Source organism: Lissotriton helveticus, chromosome 2_2, assembly GCF_964261635.1.
Source record: "Lissotriton helveticus chromosome 2_2, aLisHel1.1, whole genome shotgun sequence".
NCBI classification, from domain to species: Eukaryota; Metazoa; Chordata; class Amphibia; order Caudata; family Salamandridae; genus Lissotriton; species Lissotriton helveticus.
Window position 1 is genome coordinate 512,838,955 of NC_136060.1, and position 25,563 is coordinate 512,864,517.

Below are 25,563 nucleotides of genomic sequence, written 5' to 3' on the forward strand. Positions count from 1 at the left end.
CAGTTCAGACATGGCCCACCCATCCTGCATCCATACATCATTCATTCATGCATCCATCCATCCACCCACCCATCCAACCTGCATCCATCATTCATGCATCCAACCACCCATCATGCATCCATGCATCCATCCATACATCATTCATGCATCCACCTATCCATCCACCCACCCTGCATCCATACATCATTCATTCATGCATCCACCCATCCACCCATCCATCCACCCACCCACCCATCCAACCTGCATCCATCATTCATGCATCCATCCACCCATCGTGCATGCATCCATCCATACATCATTCATGCATCCACCCATCCATCCACCCACCCATCTTGCATCCATACATCATTCATGCATCCACCCATCCATCCATCCATCCATCCACCCACCCATCCAACCTGCATCCATCATTCATGCATCCATCCACCCATCATGCATGCATCCATGCATCCATCCATACATACTTCATGCATCCACCCATCCATCCACCCACCCATCCTGCATCCATACATCATTCATTCATGCATCCACCCATCCATCCATCCACCCATCCAACCTGCATCCATCATTCATGCATCCATCCACCCATCATGCATGCATCCATGCATGCATCATTCATGCATCCACCCACCCATCCTGCATCCATACATCATTCATTCATGCATCCACCCATCCATCCATCCACCCACCCATCCAACCTGCATCCATCATTCATGCATCCATCCACCCATCATGCATGCATCCATGCATCCATCCATACATCATTCATGCATCCACCCATCCATCCACCCACCCATCCTGCATCCATACATCATTCATTCATGCATCCACCCATCCATCCACCCACCCATCCAACCTGCATCCATCCACCCATCATGCATGCATCCATGCATCCATCCATACATCATTCATGCATCCACCCATCCATCCACCCACCCATCCTGCATCCATACATAATTCATTCATGCATCCACCCATCCATCCATCCACCCACCCATCCAACCTGCATCCATCATTCATGCATCCATCCACCCATCATGCATGCATCCATGCATCCATCCATACATCATTCATGCATCCATCCACCCATCCATCCACCCACCCATCCTGCATCCATACATCATTCATTCATGCATCCACCCATCCATCCATCCACCCACCCATCCATCCAACCTGCATCCATCATTCATGCATCCATCCACCTATCATGCATGCATCCATGCATCCATCCATACATCATTCATGCATCCACCCATCCATCCACCCACCCATCCTGCATCCATACATCATTCATTCATGCATCCATCCATCCACCCACCCATCCAACCTGCATCCATCATTCATGCATCCATCCACCCATCATGCATGCATCCATACATAATTCATTCATGCATCCACCCATCCATCCATCCATCCATCCACCCACCCATCCAACCTGCATCCATCATTCATGCATCCATCCACCCATCATGCATGCATCCATGCATCCATCCATACATCATTCATGCATCCATCCACCCATCCATCCACCCACCCATCCTGCATCCATACATCATTCATTCATGCATCCACCCATCCATCCATCCACCCACCCATCCATCCAACCTGCATCCATCATTCATGCATCCATCCACCTATCATGCATGCATCCATGCATCCATCCATACATCATTCATGCATCCACCCATCCATCCACCCACCCATCCTGCATCCATACATCATTCATTCATGCATCCATCCATCCACCCACCCATCCAACCTGCATCCATCATTCATGCATCCATCCACCCATCATGCATGCATCCATCCATACATCATTCATGCATCCACCCATCCATCCATCCATCCACTCACCCATCCAACCTGCATCCATCATTCATGCATCCATCCACCCATCATGCATGCATCCATGCATCCATCCATACATAATTCATGCATCCACCCATCCATCCACCCACCCATCCTGCATCCATACATCATTCATTCATGCATCCATCCATCCACCCACCCATCCAACCTGCATCCATCATTCATGCATCCATCCACCCATCATGCATGCATCCATCCATACATCATTCATGCATCCACCCATCCATCCATCCATCCACTCACCCATCCAACCTGCATCCATCATTCATGCATCCATCCACCCATCATGCATGCATCCATGCATCCATCCATACATAATTCATGCATCCACCCATCCATCCACCCACCCATCCTGCATCCATACATCATTCATTCATGCATCCATCCATCCACCCACCCATCCAACCTGCATCCATCATTCATGCATCCATCCACCCATCATGCATGCATCCATCCATACATCATTCATGCATCCACCCATACATCATTCATGCATCCACCCATCCATCCACCCACCCATCCTGCATCCATACATCATTCATTCTGCAGTGATTGCTTTAGATAACTGAGGTTTATAACGTAAGAGAGTATATTTTTGCAAAATTCGTTTCATTTGCTTTGTTTTATCATTTACTGTGTGTGCGCTTTTTTTTTTTTTAAATATGCAGTTATATGAAGATGATAAAATTACATAGTTATTAGCATGTTGTGTTTACCCTTGAGCCCCGTCTCCCTACTCACTGACAGCGCCCCAGGAAAAACTCAGGATTACAGGTGCAAACTTTTTATGCTGTTTAACTTCTGCATATAAAAGAAGACAGCCTGTGAACTCACCAGATACACGTCGACGCTTGCAGGCGATCTTCATTCACAATTCCTTCCTTGCAGACGCAGTTGTGCCCCCCCTGGGAATGCAATCACGGACCCCCAGGGAGGTGTGCACCACCGTTTGAAGACCTGTGCCCTAAGGCCAGGGCAGGAGCTCCCACCACATGCTGTGCCTGCTGGCTTTGGCCCATTGTCATTCTATATGTGACAATGGGCCGCGATAATCTGTGCTGGGCTGCGCAGAGGCTGCAGCAGCCTCTTGACTTTGAATCAGGAGAGCCAGCCCGAACACTGATGGGGGAGGAACGGCTCACATCAGGCCTCAGGCCAAGGCTCCTGTTTGGGTGGGCCCGGCCCACCCGGCCCACCCTCTAGAACCGGGCCTGGGACAAACCATCAGTAAAACTATCGAATCTTGGAACGACGCTGCAAGAGTTGAATATAATTATTGGACTTTACGTGGGCTCAAGGTGGGCCTTGCTGTATTTGTTATTCCCCCTTCAATGTGGGATATGATGAGGTTAAATTGGTAACTCACCTCTCTCCCTTTCACAGCACCACCATTCAATGTCTGTTTGTTACATACAAAGCCTGACACGTCTGTAGCGCGCAGTCCTTCCCTCCCCCCGTTTTTACCAAACAGTTTGTAAATTGTGTGCTGTGTGGATCACCCACGCTGTGCTTAGCACCGGTGAGCTGTATTCGCCGCTTTACACGTCACACATCCGATGCTGCTGCGCCTCCTGTGCTGTGTTTACTGCTCTACAGGTGCCACATCAGACGGTGCTGCGCCTCCTTATTTTATTTATTTTATTTTTAAAGTTTTATATAGCGCGAACAAGATCTTTGCAGATATCAGAGCGCTTTACAGAAACAGTAGGTAGGATAAACAAGACTCTTAAATCAATATGAGATTCCGTAGACAGTGAGATGCAAAAATAGGGTATCAATCATACAAGAGTATACAGAGTAATAACAATCAAGAAACAATAATATGGAAGCAGTACAATGTCTAAACGGATAAGATTATAGCACCCCAGAGGGTGAGTAAACACAATGTTGAGAGCAAAGAAGTAGTCAGTAGTGGGTGCGTTGCAGGTTATTGAGGCACTCAAGTCCTTGTGTACAATCCAATAGACAAGTTGGAAATCACTAGTATAGCATCCGTGCAATGAATTAGATCCAGAAGCAGACAAAAATGGACTGACATAGATAAATATTCATCCAGCCGATAATGTGGGGGCCAAATACTGTCATTGTTCCAGTATCAATAGTGTTCAGGTGTATTTAGCCATAAGGATGGCCTTCACCTCTTTCTTGAAGAGTATAGTGGACGGGATAAGCCTGGTTTCTGGTGGGAGTGCATTCCAGATCCTAGGTGCCATTCCAGAGAAGGAGCGTTTGTATGTTTTTTCCTTCCGGAATCTCCGTGGTTTCAGGAGGAGAGTGTTTGTGCTTCTGTTGGATCTTGAGCCTCCTGATATGGTCAGCTTATGAGAGAGATAGTTGGGTGCCTTGTGGTGTACGGCCGAGTGTGTCATACAGGCAATTTTCAACTGAATTCTGGCTTCAATAGGCAGCCAGTTCAGGGTTTTTAAGTCAGGGGATATATGCGAGTGTTTTCTTGAGCCAGTGATGAGTCTCGCGGCCGCGTTAAGGGAGGCTCTTAGGGGAGCCGTTGTTGTCAGGGGGAGCCCGCTGAGAGCCACAATTCCGTAGTCTATGCGAGGAATGACTAAGGCTTGTACCACAGTTTGGAAGTCCTTGGGTGGTAGGAAGGGTTTGAGTTTTCTCAGCGTGTTGATTTGGAAGTTGGCTCCTTTAGTTGCTATGGTAATATGCTGCTGCATGTCGAGATTGCAGTCCAGTGTGATGCCAAGGGATTTCGCTGAGTCCACGATGGTGGGTTGGACATTGAGTGCGGTTAGATGATTGAGCCAGGTTTGGGTGATGGCCTTTTTCGCAGGAGGAGAGATCAGAAGGAACTCAGTTTTCAGAGCATTTAGTTTGAGGTGATTGTCGGCCAGCCAAGCTTGGGTGTTTCTTAGTGTGGCATTCAACAGTTTGATGTCTTCAGGGGATTGAAGCTTGAGGTAGAGCTGAGTGTCATCGGCGTACATATGGAAATGTACCTTAGAAGATTGAAGCAAGGTGGTGAGTGGTTCCATGACGAGGTTGAACAATGTGGGGGAGAGGGAGGAACCTTGCGGGACGCCCAGTGTTACTGGCACAGGCGAGGACAGTGCGTTGTTGATCTTGAACCTCTGCGAACGGTTGTGCAGAAAGGACGTGAACCATTTGAGAACCGTCCCGGATATGCCCATTCTGGTATTTAGGAGCTCCAGTAGATTCTCGTGTTTGACCGTATCAAATGCTGAAGAGAGGTCAAGAAGGATGAGGAGGCAAGAATCATTGCGATCAAGAATTTGGAGGGCGTCATCTATTATGTGTGTCATGGCCGTTTCCGTGCTATGCTTTGCTCTGAATCCGGATTGGTGGGAGTTGAGGAGGTCAAACTGCTCAATGTGTTTTGTCAGTTGGAGTTGTACGCATTTTTCTAACAGTTTTGCTAGAGTGGTGATATTGGTGATAGGACGATAGTTGTTTAGGTCGGCCGGGTCAGCTGTGGGTTTCTTGAGTATAGGCGTGACTTGCCCCACCTTGAGGGAGTCTGGGATGAGCCCTTGTTGCAGGGAACAGTTGATGATTTTAGTCCAGAGTGGGAGGAACAGGGGGGTGAGGACTTTAACAGCATTGGCAGGTAGGGGGTCTGTGTGATGATTGGCGGGTTTCAAGGTGACCAGCAGCTTGTGAATTGATTCTTCGGAATAGGTGTCGAAGGACGTCCATGAAGCGTTGTTTTTAGCATGAGTGTTAGTTATGCATAGGGAGCCGGCGAATCGACTTACATCCTTGATGAGATCGCTTCTTATAGTGTTGTTCTTTTGCTTGAAGAAAGCCGAGAAGTCTTCGCAACTTGGGATAGCCTTTGTTAAGTTGTTGGGTTGTGGAGGTTGCGTTTTGGTTTGGGTTTTGACTAACTCGAACAGTTTTTTTGGTCGGTTTTTAGCTTGATCCAGCTGTTGGCTAAAGAATATTGCTTTCGAGCGTTTGATTTTTCTGAAGTAAGCGTTTCTCTTATTCTTAAGCGTTCTAAGGTTCAGTGCTGAGGGGTCAGATCTCCACGCGCGTTCAGCTAAGCGCATCACACGTCTGTCTTCATTGAGTCTGCCATCGTACCATGGGTTCGAGTTCTTGGTGGAGACTCTCTTCAATTGCAAGGGTGCGGCTTCGTTGATTATTGTAGACATGGAGTCTAGGTAGAGGTTGGTCAATGCATGCACATCAGAGACGTCCGTCGGGGGAAGAAGAAGACTGCCTGTGTGGGCAGGCAAGGACTTTGGGATAAGGTTCTTCAGGTCCCTCTTCCAAATCTTGGTTTTGGCAGGTTGCGCCGGGTTAAGTTTGACCTTTTCGTTGATGAAGAAGGTGATGATGTGGTGGTCTGACCAGTCGCATGGTTCGATTGCGACTAGTTGGGTAGAGTCTTCTTTGGCGATGATAAGGTCAATGATAGAGCCTTTTTCATGTGTCGGACCGTTGCAGATTTGGGTGAGGTCAAGCGCGTCGAGGAAAGTCTTAAGGCTCTTCACCACAGTGTCTTTCTGGTCATTCCAGTGGAGGTTGAAGTCTCCCAGGTAAATTTGATTGAGCTGTCGACCGGCGTTGGTGGATATCGTGTCCATTAGTTGTTGGGAGAAGATGAAGTTGTCACCGGGTGGGTGGTAAATAACATGAAGGGAGCACACAGGTTTGCCCTCACTAGTAATATCAAGGCAGATGAGTTCGCAGGAGGAGAGGGAGGGAGAGGGGCCTTCAGTGACAGCTAGGTTGCTCCTGTAGATGCAAGCGATTCCCCCGCCCGTCTTGCCGTTCCTGTCGAGTCTAATAATGAGATAGTTGGGGGGGACTAGTATGTCCATTATAGGTGTGGATGTTTCAGTTAACCACGTTTCAGTCAGAATGGCTAGATCAATGTCCCTTGATAAGATGAGCTCCGCGATGCCAGAGGAGTGTCTCTGGGCGGATCTGCAGTTGAGCAGGAAACACTTTAGTCTAGGGGTGAGGAGGGTGGGAGAATGATCTAAGGAGAGGGGGATATTTTTGAGATTACAGGGGACAGAACTTCTGTCGCTCAGTGTGGGTGGCCTGAGGGGATTTGTGAGAATCGTGGGTATGGGGAGGTGTGTTGTGGGTGAGCGTTTTGTGGGACCTGGGCCATAAGAGCAGAGTAGATTGTGTAAGTCTCGGCCCGAGAGGGTGTTTAGGGTGCGATGGGGACGGCCAGTGGCCTTGCGATCAGGGATAGAGGGCCAGCGCGGGGAGAGCAGGGTGGAGCGGTTTGAGGGGCGCATGGAGTCCTTGTTGGGCGGGGAAGTGTAGGGTAGTGGGTGCCTGGGGTGTGTGAGAAGATGTTCTTTGATGGTGTGGAGCTCTTCCTTGACTTGTAGGAGGGTGGAGATGATCATGTCCAGTGTTGGATTGGGGATGGAATTGGAAGTGAGAGCAGGGGGTGAGTGTTTGAGTCGGGTAATGGGGTGGGAACTGGATCGAATGTGACGGGATGTGCGCGCGGTGGAGCAGGGCTCTGCGGTCCGAGTAGGTGGGGTAGCGTTCGGAGGAAGAGAGAGTTTGTGAACAGGGGGCGGGGATGAGGACAGGGGGCGGTTGATAGCGTGAGTGATGGCGCTTGTGGAAGGCGGTGTGGGTGAGTTGGGGGATGAATGTAGACTGGAGAAGGAAGGAGTGACAATAGGGGGGTGAGGGCTAAGAATGGGAGGGGATAAAGGATAAGGGGTTAGGTTGAGGGAGGTGGTGTGTTCCGTGAGTCTGGCCGATGGGGTGGGGTAGTGGGGAGTGAGAGTGGGGGGGAGAGGGGGTGAGGGTTGGTCATGTCGCGGGGCGCGGGAGGTATGCTCAAGGTGGCGGAGGTGGGTTCTGCGCGAGTTGTGTGAGGAGTGGGGTGGGGAGTAAGGAGGGTGGGGGTATTGGGGATGTGTGATGGGGGATGATAATCACCAATGCATGAGGGGTGTGGGGAAGTGAGATCGGAAGGGTGATCGATTACAGCAGCATCTGCGACGTTCGCAGAGGTTGTGTGGTGGGGGGTGAGGAGGGTGGGGATAACGGGAGTGAGCAAAGGGGGGTGATCTTCGGTAGTGCATGAAGGAATTTGGGGGATATGAGCGGGTGGTATGAAATGGGAAGTATGATCAGGAGGGTGACTGATTACCGCGGATTGGGGAGGGGAGAGCTGTGAGATGTTTCTCAGCTGTGATGGGGTGCGGTTGGTGTATATGGGGGAGAGGTCTATGTCTGTGATTGAGAGGTGTGGGGCAGCTACAATAGGTCGGTGGGTGATTAAGGTGCAGGGGGTAGAGGGGGAGAGATCTATGTCTGTGATTAAGGAGTGTGGGGTAGCTACAGAAGGTGGGTGAATAAGGTGCTGGGGGTAGCGGAGAGGTGCGTGTCGTTTTGGGGCTGAGCTATGTTAGCTGGGTTGTGATTGGAGGCTGTGCGGTTAGGGATGTGAGGACTGGGGGTGCTGTGAGTGGGGGTCCGTGGGTTGGAGAGGTGCTGTTTGAAGGTGGGGAACATGTTGTCTAGTAGTTCCAGGTTCCTGTCTGTGGATTGAATTAGGACAATCCCGTTATTGTAGATAGTGATGGTGGTTCTGCCTGGGAAGAGTTGGGATGGTGTGATGGAGAGTGTTGAGCCATGAGCGGATTTCCTGGTAGAGGAGACGGTGAGTAAGGTGCAGAACACTTTTCTCCATTGGACTCTTCGTGTGGTGTGGAAGATGATGTCAATATTCATGGATCCATTCACCGGTGAGAAATAGGTGTCGACAAAGGGGGTTTCAGGGTGGGTCCTAAGGAAGTTATGTTTAAAGCGCTTAGCGGCTTTTTTGTTGGGTAATGGTGGGTAGAGGATTTTATATGTGTGTTTGCCGATGAGATCCATGTTGGGTAGAGGTAGGCGTAGGAGGGTGTACAATAATGATAACAGGAGCAAAAAACAGGTGCAAACAACAAATTACATGTAACGATAGTGACAATGGTGAGCAGACTGAGTATATGAGGTAGCAGTCAGAATCAACAATGAAATTAGTGACCTTAGTGAGCAATCAAAATATATGAGGTAGCAATCGGTACGTCACAAGAGAAAGTGAACTGGGTGCAGGTTACACAAGTGTATAAAATACAAGTAAAAATATAATAGTGGTATACGAGGTAGCATTTACATTAGTGAGCAATCAGAGTACATGAGGTAGCAATCGGTGCGTCACAAAGAGAAAGTGAACTGGGTGCAGGTTATAAGGTGTACAAGATACAAGTAATAATATGATATAGATAAAACATTGTCTAAACATTAACAGAGGCAAAAACACTGTCTCTAACACAAGAGGTAGTGGATACACCTGGTGTGAACCCAGATAAAGAGGTAGCAGACTGTGTATTACACGTGAAAGTGAACAGAGCGCCAGTTACAAAAATGTCTAACCTGCCGGAAAAAGGTATAATACTGCAAAAATGTCAACAAGACAGGTAGAATAATATAGGAAAAATATAGTGTTGAGGTAGTGATGAGGTAGACCCTAGGAAGTGGAGTAAACACCAGGGTGTAAACCCAAGCTAGCCACCCGAGAGAGAGACTGGGCAAAGATGGCCGCTCCATATGAGGAGAAGAGACAGTAGTCCTCTTTTTATTTTTGTGGCTTTGTGTGCAGGGAGGGCAGTTTCGTTTTCAAGCTAGCCCAGTTCCAGAGTTGCTGTGAGGGAGTCTTATCTTGTCTTGAAGGGGCCTCGTGGGCATCTGAAGGCACAGGAGGTGATTTATTGCCTTTCTTTTTAGCACCCCGCCATTTTGAACAAAGGGTTTTGCAAAAGTACAAGCGATGGTCAAAAGAAATACCTTTTTTTTGTCGTGAAGCCTGTGAGTTAGGGGGGGGGTTGCAGGTTTCCTGGTGAATTAAACAGCGTCCCCGAGCCCTCCACTGCCCTCAAAGGCTGTAGGAATCCTCTGATGTGGGGCGGGGGGTAATTGTGACTGTAGGAACCGGAGAGCTGCTCCCAAGGTCCCGGCGGCAGCCGGTGGGGGGGGGGGGCCGCAGGGTGTCACATCCCCAGAGGAGGAATCCCCGATCTTGCCTGCAGGGCGCTCTGAGCCTTAGTGCTGCAGCCCCTTCCGTCACAGCTGACGGCGCTGTGTGTTTCACTCTGGTCTCGCTGTTAGACTAGGCACCTGCTCTACAGGTGCCCCGTCAGGCGGTGCTGCGCCTCCTGTGCTGTGTTTCCTGCTCTACAGGTGCCCCGTCAGGCGGTGCTGCGCCTCCTGTGCTGTGTTTCCTGCTCTACAGGTGCCCCGTCAGGCGGTGCTGCGCCTCCTGTGCTGTGTTTCCTGCTCTACAGGTGCCCCGTCAGGCGGTGCTGCGCCTCCTGTGCTGTGTTTCCTGCTCTACAGGTGCCCCGTCAGGCGGTGCTGCGCCTCCTGTGCTGTGTTTCCTGCTCTACAGGTGCCCCGTCAGGCGGTGCTGCGCCTCCTGTGCTGTGTTTCCTGCTCTACAGGTGCCACATCAGACGGTGCTGCGCCTCCTGTGCTGTGTTTCCTGCTCTACAGGTGCCCCGTCAGGCGGTGCTGCGCCTCCTGTGCTATGTTTCCTGCTCTACAGGTGCCACGTCAGACGGTGCTGCGCCTCCTGTGCTGTGTTTCCTGCTCTACAGGTGCCCCGTCAGGCGGTGCTGCGCCTCCTGTGCTGTGTTTACTGCTCTACAGGTGCCACGTCAGACGGTGCTGCGCCTCCTGTGCTGTGTTTACTGCTCTACAGGTGCCCCGTCAGGCGGTGCTGCGCCTCCTGTGCTGTGTTTCCTGCTCTACAGGTGCCCCGTCAGGCGGTGCTGCGCCTCCTGTGCTGTGTTTCCTGCTCTACAGGTGCCCCGTCAGGCGGTGCTGCGCCTCCTGTGCTGTGTTTACTGCTCTACAGGTGCCACATCAGACGGTGCTGCGCCTCCTGTGCTGTGTTTACTGCTCTACAGGTGCCCCGTCAGGCGGTGCTGCGCCTCCTGTGCTGTGTTTACTGCTCTGCAGGTGCCCCGTCAGGCGGTGCTGCGCCTCCTGTGCTGTGTTTACTGCTCTACAGGTGCCCCGTCAGGCGGTGCTGAGCCTCCTGTGCTGTGTTTACTGCTCTACAGGTGCCCCGTCAGGCGGTGCTGCGCCTCCTGTGCTGTGTTTACTGCTCTACAGGTGCCCCGTCAGGCGGTGCTGCGCCTCCTGTGCTGTGTTTACTGCTCTACAGGTGCCCCGTCAGGCGGTGCTGCGCCTCCTGTGCTGTGTTTCCTGCTCTACAGGTGCCCCGTCAGACGGTGCTGCGCCTCCTGTGCTGTGTTTCCTGTGCCCCATCAGACGGTGCTGCGCCTCCTGTGCTGTGTTTACTGCTCTACAGGTGCCCCATCAGACGGTGCTGCGCCTCCTGTGCTGTGTTTCCTGCTCTACAGGTGCCACATCAGACGGTGCTGCGCCTCCTGTGCTGTGTTTACTGCTCTACAGGTGCCCCATCAGATGGTGCTGCGCCTCCTGTGCTGTGTTTACTGCTCTACAGGTGCCCCATCAGACGGTGCTGCGCCTCCTGTGCTGTGTTTCCTGCTCTACAGGTGCCACATCAGACGGTGCTGCGCCTCCTGTGCTGTGTTTCCTGCTCTACAGGTGCCCCGTCAGGCGGTGCTGCGCCTCCTGTGCTGTGTTTACTGCTCTGCAGGTGCCCCGTCAGGCGGTGCTGCGCCTCCTGTGCTGTGTTTACTGCTCTACAGGTGCCCCGTCAGGCGGTGCTGAGCCTCCTGTGCTGTGTTTACTGCTCTACAGGTGCCCCGTCAGGCGGTGCTGCGCCTCCTGTGCTGTGTTTACTGCTCTACAGGTGCCCCGTCAGGCGGTGCTGCGCCTCCTGTGCTGTGTTTACTGCTCTACAGGTGCCCCGTCAGGCGGTGCTGCGCCTCCTGTGCTGTGTTTCCTGCTCTACAGGTGCCCCGTCAGACGGTGCTGCGCCTCCTGTGCTGTGTTTCCTGTGCCCCATCAGACGGTGCTGCGCCTCCTGTGCTGTGTTTACTGCTCTACAGGTGCCCCGTCAGGCGGTGCTGCGCCTCCTGTGCTGTGTTTCCTGCTCTACAGGTGCCCCGTCAGGCGGTGCTGCGCCTCCTGTGCTGTGTTTCCTGCTCTACAGGTGCCCCGTCAGGCGGTGCTGCGCCTCCTGTGCTGTGTTTACTGCTCTACAGGTGCCACATCAGACGGTGCTGCGCCTCCTGTGCTGTGTTTACTGCTCTACAGGTGCCCCGTCAGGCGGTGCTGCGCCTCCTGTGCTGTGTTTACTGCTCTGCAGGTGCCCCGTCAGGCGGTGCTGCGCCTCCTGTGCTGTGTTTATTGCTCTACAGGTGCCCCGTCAGGCGGTGCTGCGCCTCCTGTGCTGTGTTTACTGCTCTACAGGTGCCCCGTCAGGCGGTGCTGCGCCTCCTGTGCTGTGTTTACTGCTCTACAGGTGCCCCGTCAGGCGGTGCTGCGCCTCCTGTGCTGTGTTTACTGCTCTACAGGTGCCCCGTCAGGCGGTGCTGCGCCTCCTGTGCTGTGTTTCCTGCTCTACAGGTGCCCCGTCAGACGGTGCTGCGCCTCCTGTGCTGTGTTTCCTGTGCCCCATCAGATGGTGCTGCGCCTCCTGTGCTGTGTTTACTGCTCTACAGGTGCCCCGTCAGGCGGTGCTGCGCCTCCTGTGCTGTGTTTCCTGCTCTACAGGTGCCCCGTCAGGCGGTGCTGCGCCTCCTGTGCTGTGTTTACTGCTCTACAGGTGCCCCGTCAGGCGGTGCTGCGCCTCCTGTGCTGTGTTTACTGCTCTACAGGTGCCCCATCAGGCGGTGCTGCGCCTCCTGTGCTGTGTTTACTGCTCTACAGGTGCCCCGTCAGGCGGTGCTGCGCCTCCTGTGCTGTGTTTACTGCTCTACAGGTGCCCCGTCAGGCGATGCTGCGCCTCCTGTGCTGTGTTTCCTGCTCTACAGGTGCCCCGTCAGACGGTGCTGCGCCTCCTGTGCTGTGTTTCCTGCTCTACAGGTGCCCCGTCAGGCGGTGCTGCGCCTCCTGTGCTGTGTTTACTGCTCTACAGGTGCCCCATCAGATGGTGCTGCGCCTCCTGTGCTGTGTTTACTGCTCTACAGGTGCCCCGTCAGGCGGTGCTGCGCCTCCTGTGCTGTGTTTCCTGCTCTACAGGTGCCCCGTCAGGCGGTGCTGCGCCTCCTGTGCTGTGTTTCCTGCTCTACAGGTGCCCCGTCAGGCGGTGCTGCGCCTCCTGTGCTGTGTTTCCTGCTCTACATGTGCCCCGTCAGACGGTGCTGCGCCTCCTGTGCTATGTTTCCTGCTCTACAGGTGCCCCGTCAGGCGGTGCTGCGCCTCCTGTGCTGTGTTTACTGCTCTACAGGTGCCACACCCGATGCTTCTGTGCCTCCTGTGCTGTGTTTACTGCTCTACAGGTGCCCCGTCAGGCGGTGCTGCGCCTCCTGTGCTGTGTTTCCTGCTCTACAGGTGCCCCGTCAGGCGGTGCTGCGCCTCCTGTGCTGTGTTTCCTGCTCTACAGGTGCCCCGTCAGGCGGTGCTGCGCCTCCTGTGCTGTGTTTCCTGCTCTACAGGTGCCCCGTCAGGCGGTGCTGCGCCTCCTGTGCTGTGTTTCCTGCTCTACAGGTGCCCCGTCAGGCGGTGCTGCGCCTCCTGTGCTGTGTTTACTGCTCTACAGGTGCCCCATCAGACGGTGCTGCGCCTCCTGTGCTGTGTTTCCTGCTCTACAGGTGCCACATCAGACGGTGCTGCGCCTCCTGTGCTGTGTTTACTGCTCTACAGGTGCCCCATCAGACGGTGCTGCGCCTCCTGTGCTGTGTTTACTGCTCTACAGGTGCCCCATCAGACGGTGCTGCGCCTCCTGTGCTGTGTTTACTGCTCTACAGGTGCCCCATCAGATGGTGCTGCGCCTCATGTGCTGTGTTTACTGCTCTACAGGTGCCCCATCAGACGGTGCCGCGCCTCCTGTGCTGTGTTTCCTGCTTCACAGGTGCCCCGTCAGGCGGTGCTGCACCTCCTGTGCTGTGTTTACTGCTCTGCAGGTGCCCCATCAGACGGTGCTGCGCCTCCTGTGCTGTGTTTACTGCTCTACAGGTGCCACATCAGACGGTGCTGCGCCTCCTGTGCTGTGTTTACTGCTCTACAGGTGCCCCATCAGACGGTGCTGCGCCTCCTGTGCTGTGTTTACTGCTCTACAGGTGCCCCGTCAGGCGGTGCTGCGCCTCCTGTGCTGTGTTTACTGCTCTACAGGTGCCACATCAGACGGTGCTGCGCCTCCTGTGCTGTGTTTACTGCTCTATAGGCGCCACATCAGACGGTGCTGCGCCTCCTGTGCTGTGTTTCCTGCTCTACAGGTGCCCCGTCAGGCGGTGCTGCGCCTCCTGTGCTGTGTTTCCTGCTCTACAGGTGCCCCGTCAGGCGGTGCTGCGCCTCCTGTGCTGTGTTTCCTGCTCTACAGGTGCCCCGTCAGGCGGTGCTGCGCCTCCTGTGCTGTGTTTACTGCTCTACAGGTGCCACACCCGATGCTTCTGCGCCTCCTGTGCTGTGTTTACTGCTCTACAGGTGCCCCATCAGATGGTGCTGCGCCTCCTGTGCTGTGTTTCCTGCTCTACAGGTGCTCTACAGGTGCCACATCAGATGGTGCTGCGCCTCCTGTGCTGTGTTTCCTGCTCTACAGGTGCCACATCAGACGGTGCTGCGCCTCCTGTGCTGTGTTTCCTGCTCTACAGGTGCCCCGTCAGGCGGTGCTGCGCCTCCTGTGCTGTGTTTACTGCTCTACAGGTGCCCCATCAGACGGTGCTGCGCCTCCTGTGCTGTGTTTCCTGCTCTACAGGTGCCACATCAGACGGTGCTGCGCCTCCTGTGCTGTGTTTACTGCTCTACAGGTGCCCCATCAGATGGTGCTGCGCCTCCTGTGCTGTGTTTACTGCTCTACAGGTGCCCCATCAGACGGTGCTGCGCCTCCTGTGCTGTGTTTACTGCTCTACAGGTGCCCCATCAGACGGTGCTGCGCCTCATGTGCTGTGTTTACTGCTCTACAGGTGCCCCATCAGACGGTGCCGCGCCTCCTGTGCTGTGTTTCCTGCTTCACAGGTGCCCCGTCAGGCGGTGCTGCGCCTCCTGTGCTGTGTTTACTGCTCTGCAGGTGCCCCATCAGACGGTGCTGCGCCTCCTGTGCTGTGTTTACTGCTCTACAGGTGCCACATCAGACGGTGCTGCGCCTCCTGTGCTGTGTTTACTGCTCTACAGGTGCCCCATCAGCCGGTGCTGCACCTCCTGTGCTGTGTTTACTGCTCTACAGGTGCCCCGTCAGGCGGTGCTGCGCCTCCTGTGCTGTGTTTACTGCTCTACAGGTGCCACATCAGACGGTGCTGCGCCTCCTGTGCTGTGTTTACTGCTCTATAGGCGCCACATCAGACGGTGCTGCGCCTCCTGTGCTGTGTTTCCTGCTCTACAGGTGCCCCGTCAGGCGGTGCTGCGCCTCCTGTGCTGTGTTTCCTGCTCTACAGGTGCCCCGTCAGGCGGTGCTGCGCCTCCTGTGCTGTGTTTCCTGCTCTACAGGTGCCCCGTCAGGCGGTGCTGCGCCTCCTGTGCTGTGTTTCCTGCTCTACAGGTGCCCCGTCAGGCGGTGCTGCGCCTCCTGTGCTGTGTTTACTGCTCTACAGGTGCCACGTCAGACGGTGCTGCACCTCCTGTGCTGTGTTTACTGCTCTATAGGCGCCACATCAGACGGTGCTGCACCTCCTGTGCTGTGTTTACTGCTCTATAGGTGCCACATCAGATGGTGCTGCGCCTCATGTGCTGTGTTTACTGCTCTACAGGTGCCCCGTCAGGCGGTGCTGCGCCGCCTGTGCTGTGTTTACTGCTCTACAGGTGCCACGTCAGACGGTGCTGCACCTCCTGTGCTGTGTTTACTGCTCTATAGGTGCCACATCAGACGGTGCTGCGCCTCCTGTGCTGTGTTTACTGCTCTATAGGTGCCACATCAGACGGTGCTGCACCTCCTGTGCTGTGTTTACTGCTCTACAGGTGCCACACCCGATGCTTCTGCGCCTCCTGTGCTGTGTTTACTGCTCTACAGGTGCCCCATCAGATGTTGCTGCGCCTCCTGTGCTGTGTTTCCTGCTCTACAGGTGCTCTACAGGTGCCACATCAGACGGTGCTGCGCCTCCTGTGCTGTGTTTCCTGCTCTACAGGTGCCACATCAGACGGTGCTGCGCCTCCTGTGCTGTGTTTCCTGCTCTACAGGTGCCCCGTCAGGCGGTGCTGCGCCTCCTGTGCTGTGTTTACTGCTCTACAGGTGCCCCATCAGACGGTGCTGCGCCTCCTGTGCTGTGTTTCCTGCTCTACAGGTGCCACATCAGACGGTGCTGCGCCTCCTGTGCTGTGTTTACTGCTCTACAGGTGCCCCATCAGATGGTGCTGCGCCTCCTGTGCTGTGTTTACTGCTCTACAGGTGCCCCATCAGACGGTGCTGCGCCTCCTGTGCTGTGTTTACTGCTCTACAGGTGCCCCATCAGATGGTGCTGCGCCTCATGTGCTGTGTTTACTGCTCTACAGGTGCCCCATCAGACGGTGCCGCGCCTCCTGTGCTGTGTTTCCTGCTTCACAGGTGCCCCGTCAGGCGGTGCTGCGCCTCCTGTGCTGTGTTTACTGCTCTACAGGTGCCACATCAGACGGTGCTGCGCCTCCTGTGCTGTGTTTACTGCTCTACAGGTGCCCCATCAGACGGTGCTGCGCCTCCTGTGCTGTGTTTACTGCTCTACAGGTGCCCCGTCAGGCGGTGCTGCGCCTCCTGTGCTGTGTTTACTGCTCTACAGGTGCCACGTCAGACGGTGCTGCGCCTCCTGTGCTGTGTTTACTGCTCTACAGGCGCCACGTCAGACGGTGCTGCGCCTCCTGTGCTGTGTTTCCTGCTCTACAGGTGCCCCGTCAGGCGGTGCTGCGCCTCCTGTGCTGTGTTTCCTGCTCTACAGGTGCCCCGTCAGGCGGTGCTGCGCCTCCTGTGCTGTGTTTCCTGCTCTACAGGTGCCCCGTCAGGCGGTGCTGCGCCTCCTGTGCTGTGTTTCCTGCTCTACAGGTGCCCCGTCAGGCGGTGCTGCGCCTCCTGTGCTGTGTTTCCTGCTCTACAGGTGCCACGTCAGACGGTGCTGCACCTCCTGTGCTGTGTTTACTGCTCTACAGGCGCCACATCAGACGGTGCTGCGCCTCCTGTGCTGTGTTTACTGCTCTATAGGTGAGACATCAGACGGTGCTGCGCCTCATGTGCTGTGTTTACTGCTCTACAGGTGCCCCGTCAGATGGTGCTGCGCCTCCTGTGCTGTGTTTACTGCTCTACAGGTGCCCCGTCAGGCGGTGCTGCGCCTCCTGTGCTGTGTTTACTGCTCTACAGGTGCCCCGTCAGGCGGTGCTGCGCCTCCTGTGCTGTGTTTACTGCTCTACAGGTGCCCCGTCAGGCGGTGCTGCGCCTCCTGTGCTGTGTTTACTGCTCTACAGGTGCCACGTCAGACGGTGCTGCACCTCCTGTGCTGTGTTTACTGCTCTATACATGCCACATCAGACGGTGCTGCGCCTCCTGTGCTGTGTTTACTGCTCTATACGTGCCACATCAGACGGTGCTGCGCCTCCTGTGCTGTGTTTACTGCTCTACAGGTGCCCCGTCAGACGGTGCTGCACCTCCTGTGCTGTGTTTACTGCTCTATAGGTGCCACATCAGACGGTGCTGCGCCTCCTGTGCTGTGTTTACTGCTCTACAGGTTGCCCCATCAGACGGTGCTGCGCCTCCTGTGCTGTGTTTACTGCTCTACAGGTTGCCCCATCAGACGGTGCTGCGCCTCCTGTGCTGTGTTTACTGCTCTACAGGTCTCACATCAGATGGTGCTGCGCCTCCTGTGCTGTGTTTCCTGCTCTACAGGTTTCCCCATCAGACGGTGCTGCGCCTCCTGTGCTGTGTTTCCTGCTCTACAGGTGCTCTACAGGTGCCACATCAGACGGTGCTGCGCCTCCTGTGCTGTGTTTCCTGCTCTACAGGTGCCCCGTCAGGCGGTGCTGCGCCTCCTGTGCTGTGTTTACTGCTCTACAGGTGCCCCATCAGACGGTGCTGCGCCTCCTGTGCTGTGTTTCCTGCTCTACAGGTGCCACATCAGACGGTGCTGCGCCTCCTGTGCTGTGTTTACTGCTCTACAGGTGCCCCATCAGACGGTGCTGCGCCTCCTGTGCTGTGTTTACTGCTCTACAGGTGCCCCATCAGACGGTGCTGCGCCTCCTGTGCTGTGTTTACTGCTCTACAGGTGCCACGTCAGACGGTGCTGCGCCTCCTGAGCTGCGTTTACTGCTCTACAGGTGCCACACCCGATGCTTCTGCGCCTCCTGTGCTGTGTTTACTGCTCTACAGGTGCCCCATCAGATGGTGCTGCGCCTCCTGTGCTGTGTTTCCTGCTCTACAGGTGCTCTACAGGTGCCATATCAGACGGTGCTGCGCCTCCTGTGCTGTGTTTCCTGCTCTACAGGTGCCACATCAGACGGTGCTGCGCCTCCTGTGCTGTGTTTCCTGCTCTACAGGTGCCCCGTCAGGCGGTGCTGTGCCTCCTGTGCTGTGTTTACTGCTCTACAGGTGCCCCATCAGACGGTGCTGCGCCTCCTGTGCTGTGTTTCCTGCTCTACAGGTGCCACATCAGACGGTGCTGCGCCTCCTGTGCTGTGTTTACTGCTCTACAGGTGCCCCATCAGATGGTGCTGCGCCTCCTGTGCTGTGTTTACTGCTCTACAGGTGCCACATCAGACGGTGCTGCGCCTCCTGTGCTGTGTTTACTGCTCTACAGGTGCCCCATCAGATGGTGCTGCGCCTCCTGTGCTGTGTTTACTGCTCTACAGGTGCCCCATCAGACGGTGCTGCGCCTCCTGTGCTGTGTTTCCTGCTCTACAGGTGCCACATCAGACGGTGCTGCGCCTCCTGTGCTGTGTTTACTGCTCTACAGGTGCCCCATCAGATGGTGCTGCGCCTCCTGTGCTGTGTTTACTGCTCTACAGGTGCCCCATCAGACGGTGCTGCGCCTCCTGTGCTGTGTTTACTGCTCTACAGGTGCCACATCAGACGGTGCTGCGCCTCCTGTGCTGTGTTTACTGCTCTACAGGTGCCACATCAGATGGTGCTGCGCCTCCTGTGCTGTGTTTACTGCTCTACAGGTGCCCCATCAGACGGTGCCGCGCCTCCTGTGCTGTGTTTACTGCTCTACAGGTGCCCCATCAGACGGTGCTGCGCCTCATGTGCTGTGTTTACTGCTCTACAGGTGCCCCATCAGACGGTGCTGCGCCTCCTGTGCTGTGTTTACTGCTCTACAGGTGCCCCGTCAGGCGGTGCTGCGCCTCCTGTGCTGTGTTTACTGCTCTACAGGTGCCCCGTCAGGCGGTGCTGCGCCTCCTGTGCTGTGTTTACTGCTCTGCATTGTTACCACAAATACATTTTCTGGGTCCATAAGTTATCACTGATACCACAGACCCCCTGGTTCCTTTTCCCTGGTGCATGGTTGTGTGGGGGCACAGACTGTGGGGGGCACAGAGGAGGGGAGTACAGATGAGAGGGGTACAGTGGGGGGGCACAGTCAGAGGAGGGGGGGCACACAGTGGGCTTCACTCACCTCCGCCTGCGCCCAGAAGGAGTCCCTCTTGCTGCGACGCATCTCCAGCGCGGGGTTTGTCTTCCTGTAGTTGGTGCCCTGCAGGAAAAGGAAGCAGAAGTTGTAATTTGTATGCTTGTGACGTCACTTCCCCCTTTGAGAGTTGACAGTGAAGCAGCCCTTACTTTCAGACAGGGGGGGGGGCTGCAGCAGGACGGGGCCCCCACAGGGGGCGATAAGAAGAGGCTGTGCCCCTGGGGGGTCAACAGGCTTCAGACAGGCCAGTGCCTCTAAGAGGCTGGTAGGGCTGGTGCGGTCAGTAACTTATCCTGCCTGACGTCATGGAGGCCATTACGTCAGAGGCACCAAGGTGGTGTCCTGGTTGGCCCTGAGTGCAACAGGCTTGCGCACCCTATACATACTCACTGGTGGCTCACTGGTTAGAGGCGGCAGACCTGTAAGCAGAGAACGGCCCGGGACCAGGGTTCAATTCCTGACGCAGCAGGGTCGTGGACCAGGGTCAACACGGACTCGATAATTCTCGCCTCGGTGCCTACTCTTACCAGGGATCACACTCGGTAACTCTGGGCATTAAGCTTGCCTCATCTCTACAACAGCCCCCCACAGACGCCGGGGATGCCTGGTTTCACCTTGGACATACCCAGAAAGGGACCATCCCACAGGGAAAACCAGGGCGGGTTCCCCAGCGGTCTTCAGCGCCACGACGCCTCAGGGCAGCAGTGCGCTTTACAAGTCCAACACATTTACATTTACACACACACACATTTACATTTACATTTACATACCTATCCTCAGGGTGGCACCCGGGGTGGGGTCCAGGGTGCCCCAGAGGGGGTGCTGTACCCTCCTGGGGGGCTCTCTATCTGGTGCAGGTGTAACCCGTCTCTCTCCTACCCTCCTCAGGTTAGGGTTCGAGGCGCCCCAGTCCCCATGCCTGCGCTTGGCTCTGATCCTCCAGTCACCCCAACATGCCGGCTCCTCCCACAGACAAGGGTGGAGACACTGAACCCTTTCTTCGCGTTTCTCCACCAAAGGTGCAGCCCTTTCCAGGTCAAGACATGACTACACTTCTCCCTGCTAAGGCCCTCTTACTGTTCGTATGTGCACGCTGTACTTTGGGGCCCCGCCTTTGATAAATAAACCTGTTGTTAGTGTTTCTCATGGGGGACTTCGGGCCACCCCTGTCGGTGGGTTTAAGACCCCCTCCCCCCCATATCTGAGACTCTCTGCATCCCACACTCTCAGTTGCCCTACCAGCTTGGGCCTGCAGATGGTGCTAATTATTGTGCCCCCCCCCCACCCACACACCCACTGCTCTCTGAGACACCCCTCTACCTGCAAGAGGTGAGAGAACAGACACAGTGAGACCAGTGTCGGGTCTGGAGTAACCCCGGGCGGAGTTCGCGGAGTTGCGAGACGCAAAACTCAGCGAAGTGGAAAAAACTCTGCCGCACCACACGGAGCTCCGCAAGCAGCGGAGTGCGATAGAAAAATGCAGTTTGTGATGATTTTCAGTGCTGGATGTTGGTCCGCACTACGCAATCATCGCGAACGGCACCATGCACAGCGCAAGCAAGCGCTGCATTCCTTTCTGCCGCTCGAGTATACACGACCACTCGTAATGAGAAACCTGGCCCCCCCGCGTTGAAAATCTCGCCAGGAGGTTGATTTTCCACACTCAAGCTCGCCAACTTGACGTTGGTGAACGCGAGCGAGGAAAAAAACTCCGCTCCGCGCAGCGGAACAGGATTTTTCGGAACTCTGCAAGCTCCGCATAACAAGGAGTGAGGAAAACTACGCAAACTCTGCAAGCGGAGTTCACCACCCAGGCTTAGTCTGGAGTGAACTGGAAGTTTGGCGCCATCTGCTGGGCTCAGGAGCCTGCAGCAACCGCCCTATGGCTAGTTACTCACTTCTCTGGGCAACCCAAGGTGCTGTCCGGCGCCTTCCTTCACTGGGAAAAGGTATCAGAGCTGACCCAACCCTGAGGGAAGGGGGACCTAGGCTACTTGTTGGGCAAGATTCATTCATACAAGCAATCTGAGACAAAGTCCTAACTGTAAGACTTTAGGTATTCACAAAAGGCAGTAAGGAGTACTAAAGTTAGGATTTTGTCTTAAAACCAAAACTTCAGTGAAATTTAAGACAAAATCCTAAATGCCTTTTGTGAAAACCAAAAGTCATAAAGTTAGGATTTTCTTCTTTTGTGAATCGGGCCCTGAGAGAAGAATTAGGCTACAAGGTGCCCCCTACCCTGAGAGAAGCTTGTCTGCACTGAGAGATAAACTGATCCCTAACCCGAGGGAAGCTTGTATACACTGAGAGATAAACTGAACCCTAACCTGAGGGAAGCTTGTCTGCATCGAGAGATAAACTGAACCCTGACCCGAGGGAAGCTTGTCTGCACTGAGAGATAAACTGAACCCTAACCCAAGAGAAGCTTGTCTGCACTGAGAGATAAACTGAACCCTAACCTGAGGGAAGCTTGTCTGCACTGAGAGATAAACTGAACCCTAACCTGAGGGAAGCTTGTCTGCACTGAGAGATAAACGGAACCCAAACCTGAGGGAAGCTTGTCTGCACCGAGAGATAAACTGAGCCTTAACCTGAGGGAAGCTTGTCTGCACTGAGAGATAAACTGAACCCTAACCTGAGGGAAGCTTGTCTGCACCGAGAGATAAACTGAACCCTAACATGAGGGAAGCTTGTATACACTGAGAGATGAACTGAATCCTAACCTGAGGGAAGCTTGTCTGCACCAAGAGATAAACGGAACCCAAACCTGAGGGAAGCTTGTCTGCACTGAGAGATAAACTGAACCCTAACCTGAGAGAAGCTTGTCTACACTGAGAGATAAACTGAACCCTAACCCGAGAGAAGCTTGTCTGCACTGAGAGATAAACGGAACCGTAACCTGAGAGAAGCTTGTATACACTGAGAGATAAACTGAACCCTAACCTGAGGGAAGCTTGTCTGTACTGAGAGATTAACGGAACCGTAACCTGAGGGAAGCTTGTCTGCACCGAGAGATAAACGGAACCGTAACCTGAGGGAAGCTTGTCTGCACCGAGAGATAAACGGAACCGTAACCTGAGAGAAGCTTGTATACACTGAGAGATAAACTGAACCCTAACCTGAGGGAAGCTTGTCTGCACTGAGAGATAAACGGAACCGTAACCTGAGGGAAGCTTGTATACACTGAGAGATAAACTGAACCCTAACCTGAGGGAAGCTTGTCTGCACTGAGAGATAAACTGACCCCTAACCTGAGAGAAGCTTGTCGGCACTGAGAGATGAACTGAACCCTAACATGAGGGAAGCTTGTCTGCACTGAGAGATTAACTGAACCCTAACCTGAGGGAAGCTTGTATACACTGAGAGATAAACTGAACCCTAACCCGAGGGAAGCTTGTCTGCACTGAGAGATAAACTGAACCCTAACCCGAGAGAAGCTTGTCTGCACTGAGAGATAAACTGAACCTTAACCTGAGAGAAGCTTGTCTGCACTGAGAGATAAACTGAACCCTAACCCAAGAGAAGCTTGTCTGCACTGAGAGATAAACTGAACCCTAACCCGAGGGAAGCTTGTCTGCACTGAGAGATAAACTGAACCCTTACCCAAGAGAAGCTTGTCTGCACTGAGAGATAAACTGAACCCTAACCCAAGAGAAGCTTGTCTGCACTGAGAGATAAACTGAACCTTAACATGAGAGAAGCTTGTCTGCACTGAGAGATAAACTGAACCCTAGCCTGAGGGAAGCTTGTCTGCACTGAGAGATAAACTGAACCCTAGCCTGAGGGAAGCTTGTCTGCACAGAGAGATAAACTGAACCTTAACCCGAGGGAAGCTTGTCTGCACTGAGAGATAAACTGTACCCTAACCCGAGGGAAGCTTGTCTACACTGAGAGATAAACTGAGCCCTGACCTGAGGGAAGCTTGTCTGTACTGAGAGATCAATTGAACCCTAGCCTGAGGGAAGCTTGTCTGCACTGAGAGATAAACTGAACCCTAGCCTGAGGGAAGCTTGTCTGCACAGAGAGATAAACTGAACCTTAACCCGAGGGAAGCTTGTCAGCACTGAGAGATAAACTGTACCCTAACCCGAGGGAAGCTTGTCTACACTGAGAGATAAACTGAGCCCTGACCTGAGGGAAGCTTGTCTGTACTGAGAGATCAATTGAACCCTAACCATAGGGAAGCTTGTCTGCACTGAGAGATAAACTGAACTCGAACCTGAGGGAAGCTTGTCTGTACTGAGAGATAAATTGAACCCTAACCAGAGGGAAGCTTGTCTGCACTGAGAGATAAACGAAACTCGAACCTGAGGGAAGCTTGTCTGCACTGAGAGATAAACTGAACCCTAACCCGAGAGAAGCCTGTCTGCACTGAGAGATAAACTGAACCCTAACCCGAGAGAAGCTTGTCTGCACTGAGAGATAAACTGAACCCTAACCTGAGGGAAGCTTGTCGGCACTGAGAGATAAACTGAACCTAACCTGAGGGAAGCTTGTCTGCACTGAGAGATAAACTGAACCCTAACCTGAGGGAAGCTTGTCTACACTGAGAGATAAACTGAAGCTTAACCTGAGGGAAGCTTGTCTACACTGAGAGATAAACTGAAGCTTAACCTGAGGGAAGCTTGTCTGCACTGAGAGATAAATTGAACTCTAACCTGAGAGAAGCTTGTATACACTGAGACATAAACTGAACCCTAACCCGAGAGAAGCTTGTCTGCACTGAGAGATAAACTGAACCCTAACCCGAGAGAAGCTTGTCTGCACTGAGAGATAAACTGAACCCTGACCCGAGGGAAGCTTGTCTGCACTGAGAGATAAACTGAACCCTAACCCGAGAGAAGCTCGTCTGCACCGAGAGGTAAACTGAACCCTAACCTGAGAGAAGCTTGTCTGCACTGAGAGATAAACTGAACCCTAACCCGAGAGAAGCTTGTCTGCACCGAGAGATAAACTGAACCCTAACCTGAGAGAAGCTTGTCTACACTGAGAGATAAACTGAACCCTAACCTGAGAGAAGCTTGTCTGCACTGAGAGATAAACTGAACCCTAACCCGAGAGAAGCTTGTCTGCACTGAGAGATAAACTGAACCCTAACCCGAGAGAAGCTTGTCTGCACTGAGGGATAAACTGAACCCTAACCTGAGGGAAGCTTGTCTGCACTGAGGGATAAACTGAACCCTAACCTGAGGGAAGCTTGTCTGCACTGAGAGATGAACAGAACCCTAACCTGAGGGAAGCTAGTCTGCACCGAGAGATAAACTGAACCCTCACCCAAGGGAAGCTTGTCTGCACTGAGAGATAAACTGAACACTAACCCGAGGGAAGCTTGTCTGCACTGAGAGATAAACTGAACCTTAACCTGAGGGAAGCTTGTCTGCACTGAGAGATAAATTGAACTCTAACCTGAGAGAAGCTTGTATACACTGAGAGATAAACTGAACCCTAACCCGAGAGAAGCTTGTCTGCACTGAGAGATAAACTGAACCCTAACCCGAGAGAAGCTTGTCTGCACTGAGAGATAAACTGAACCCTGACCCGAGGGAAGCTTGTCTGCACTGAGAGATAAACTGAACCCTAACCCGAGAGAAGCTCGTCTGCACCGAGAGATAAACTGAACCCTAACCTGAGAGAAGCTTGTCTGCACTGAGAGATAAACTGAACCCTAACCCGAGAGAAGCTTGTCTGCACCGAGAGATAAACTGAACCCTAACCTGAGGGAAGCTTGTCTGCACCGAGAGATAAACTGAACCCTAACCTGAGGGAAGCTTGTCTGCACTGAGAGATAAACTGAACCCTAACCCGAGAGAAGCTTGTCTGCACTGAGAGATAAACTGAACCCTAACCTGAGGGAAGCTTGTCTGCACCGAGAGATAAACTGAACCCTAACCTGAGGGAAGCTTGTCTGCACTGAGGGATAAACTGAACCCTAACCTGAGGGAAGCTTGTCTGCACTGAGAGATGACCTGAGTCTTAACCCTAGGGAAGCTTGTCTGCACTGAGAGATAAACTGAACCTTAACCTGAGGGAAGCTTGTCTGCACTGAGAGATAAACTGAACCCTAACC

At 53.9% G+C, this 25,563-nt stretch overlaps 1 protein-coding gene across 2 annotated transcripts in view; it reads right to left on the reverse strand.

Annotated features, from left to right (window-relative positions):
• LOC144821588 (uncharacterized) overlaps positions 1-25,563 on the reverse strand; it is a 669,657-nt gene that overhangs the window by 177,034 nt on the left and 467,060 nt on the right. For both annotated transcript variants that reach the window (XM_078678797.1, XM_078678798.1), the window contains one exon: positions 19,482-19,559. In XM_078678797.1, coding sequence (XP_078534923.1) covers positions 19,482-19,559 — 78 coding nt within the window. The remainder of the gene's footprint in view (positions 1-19,481; positions 19,560-25,563) is intronic.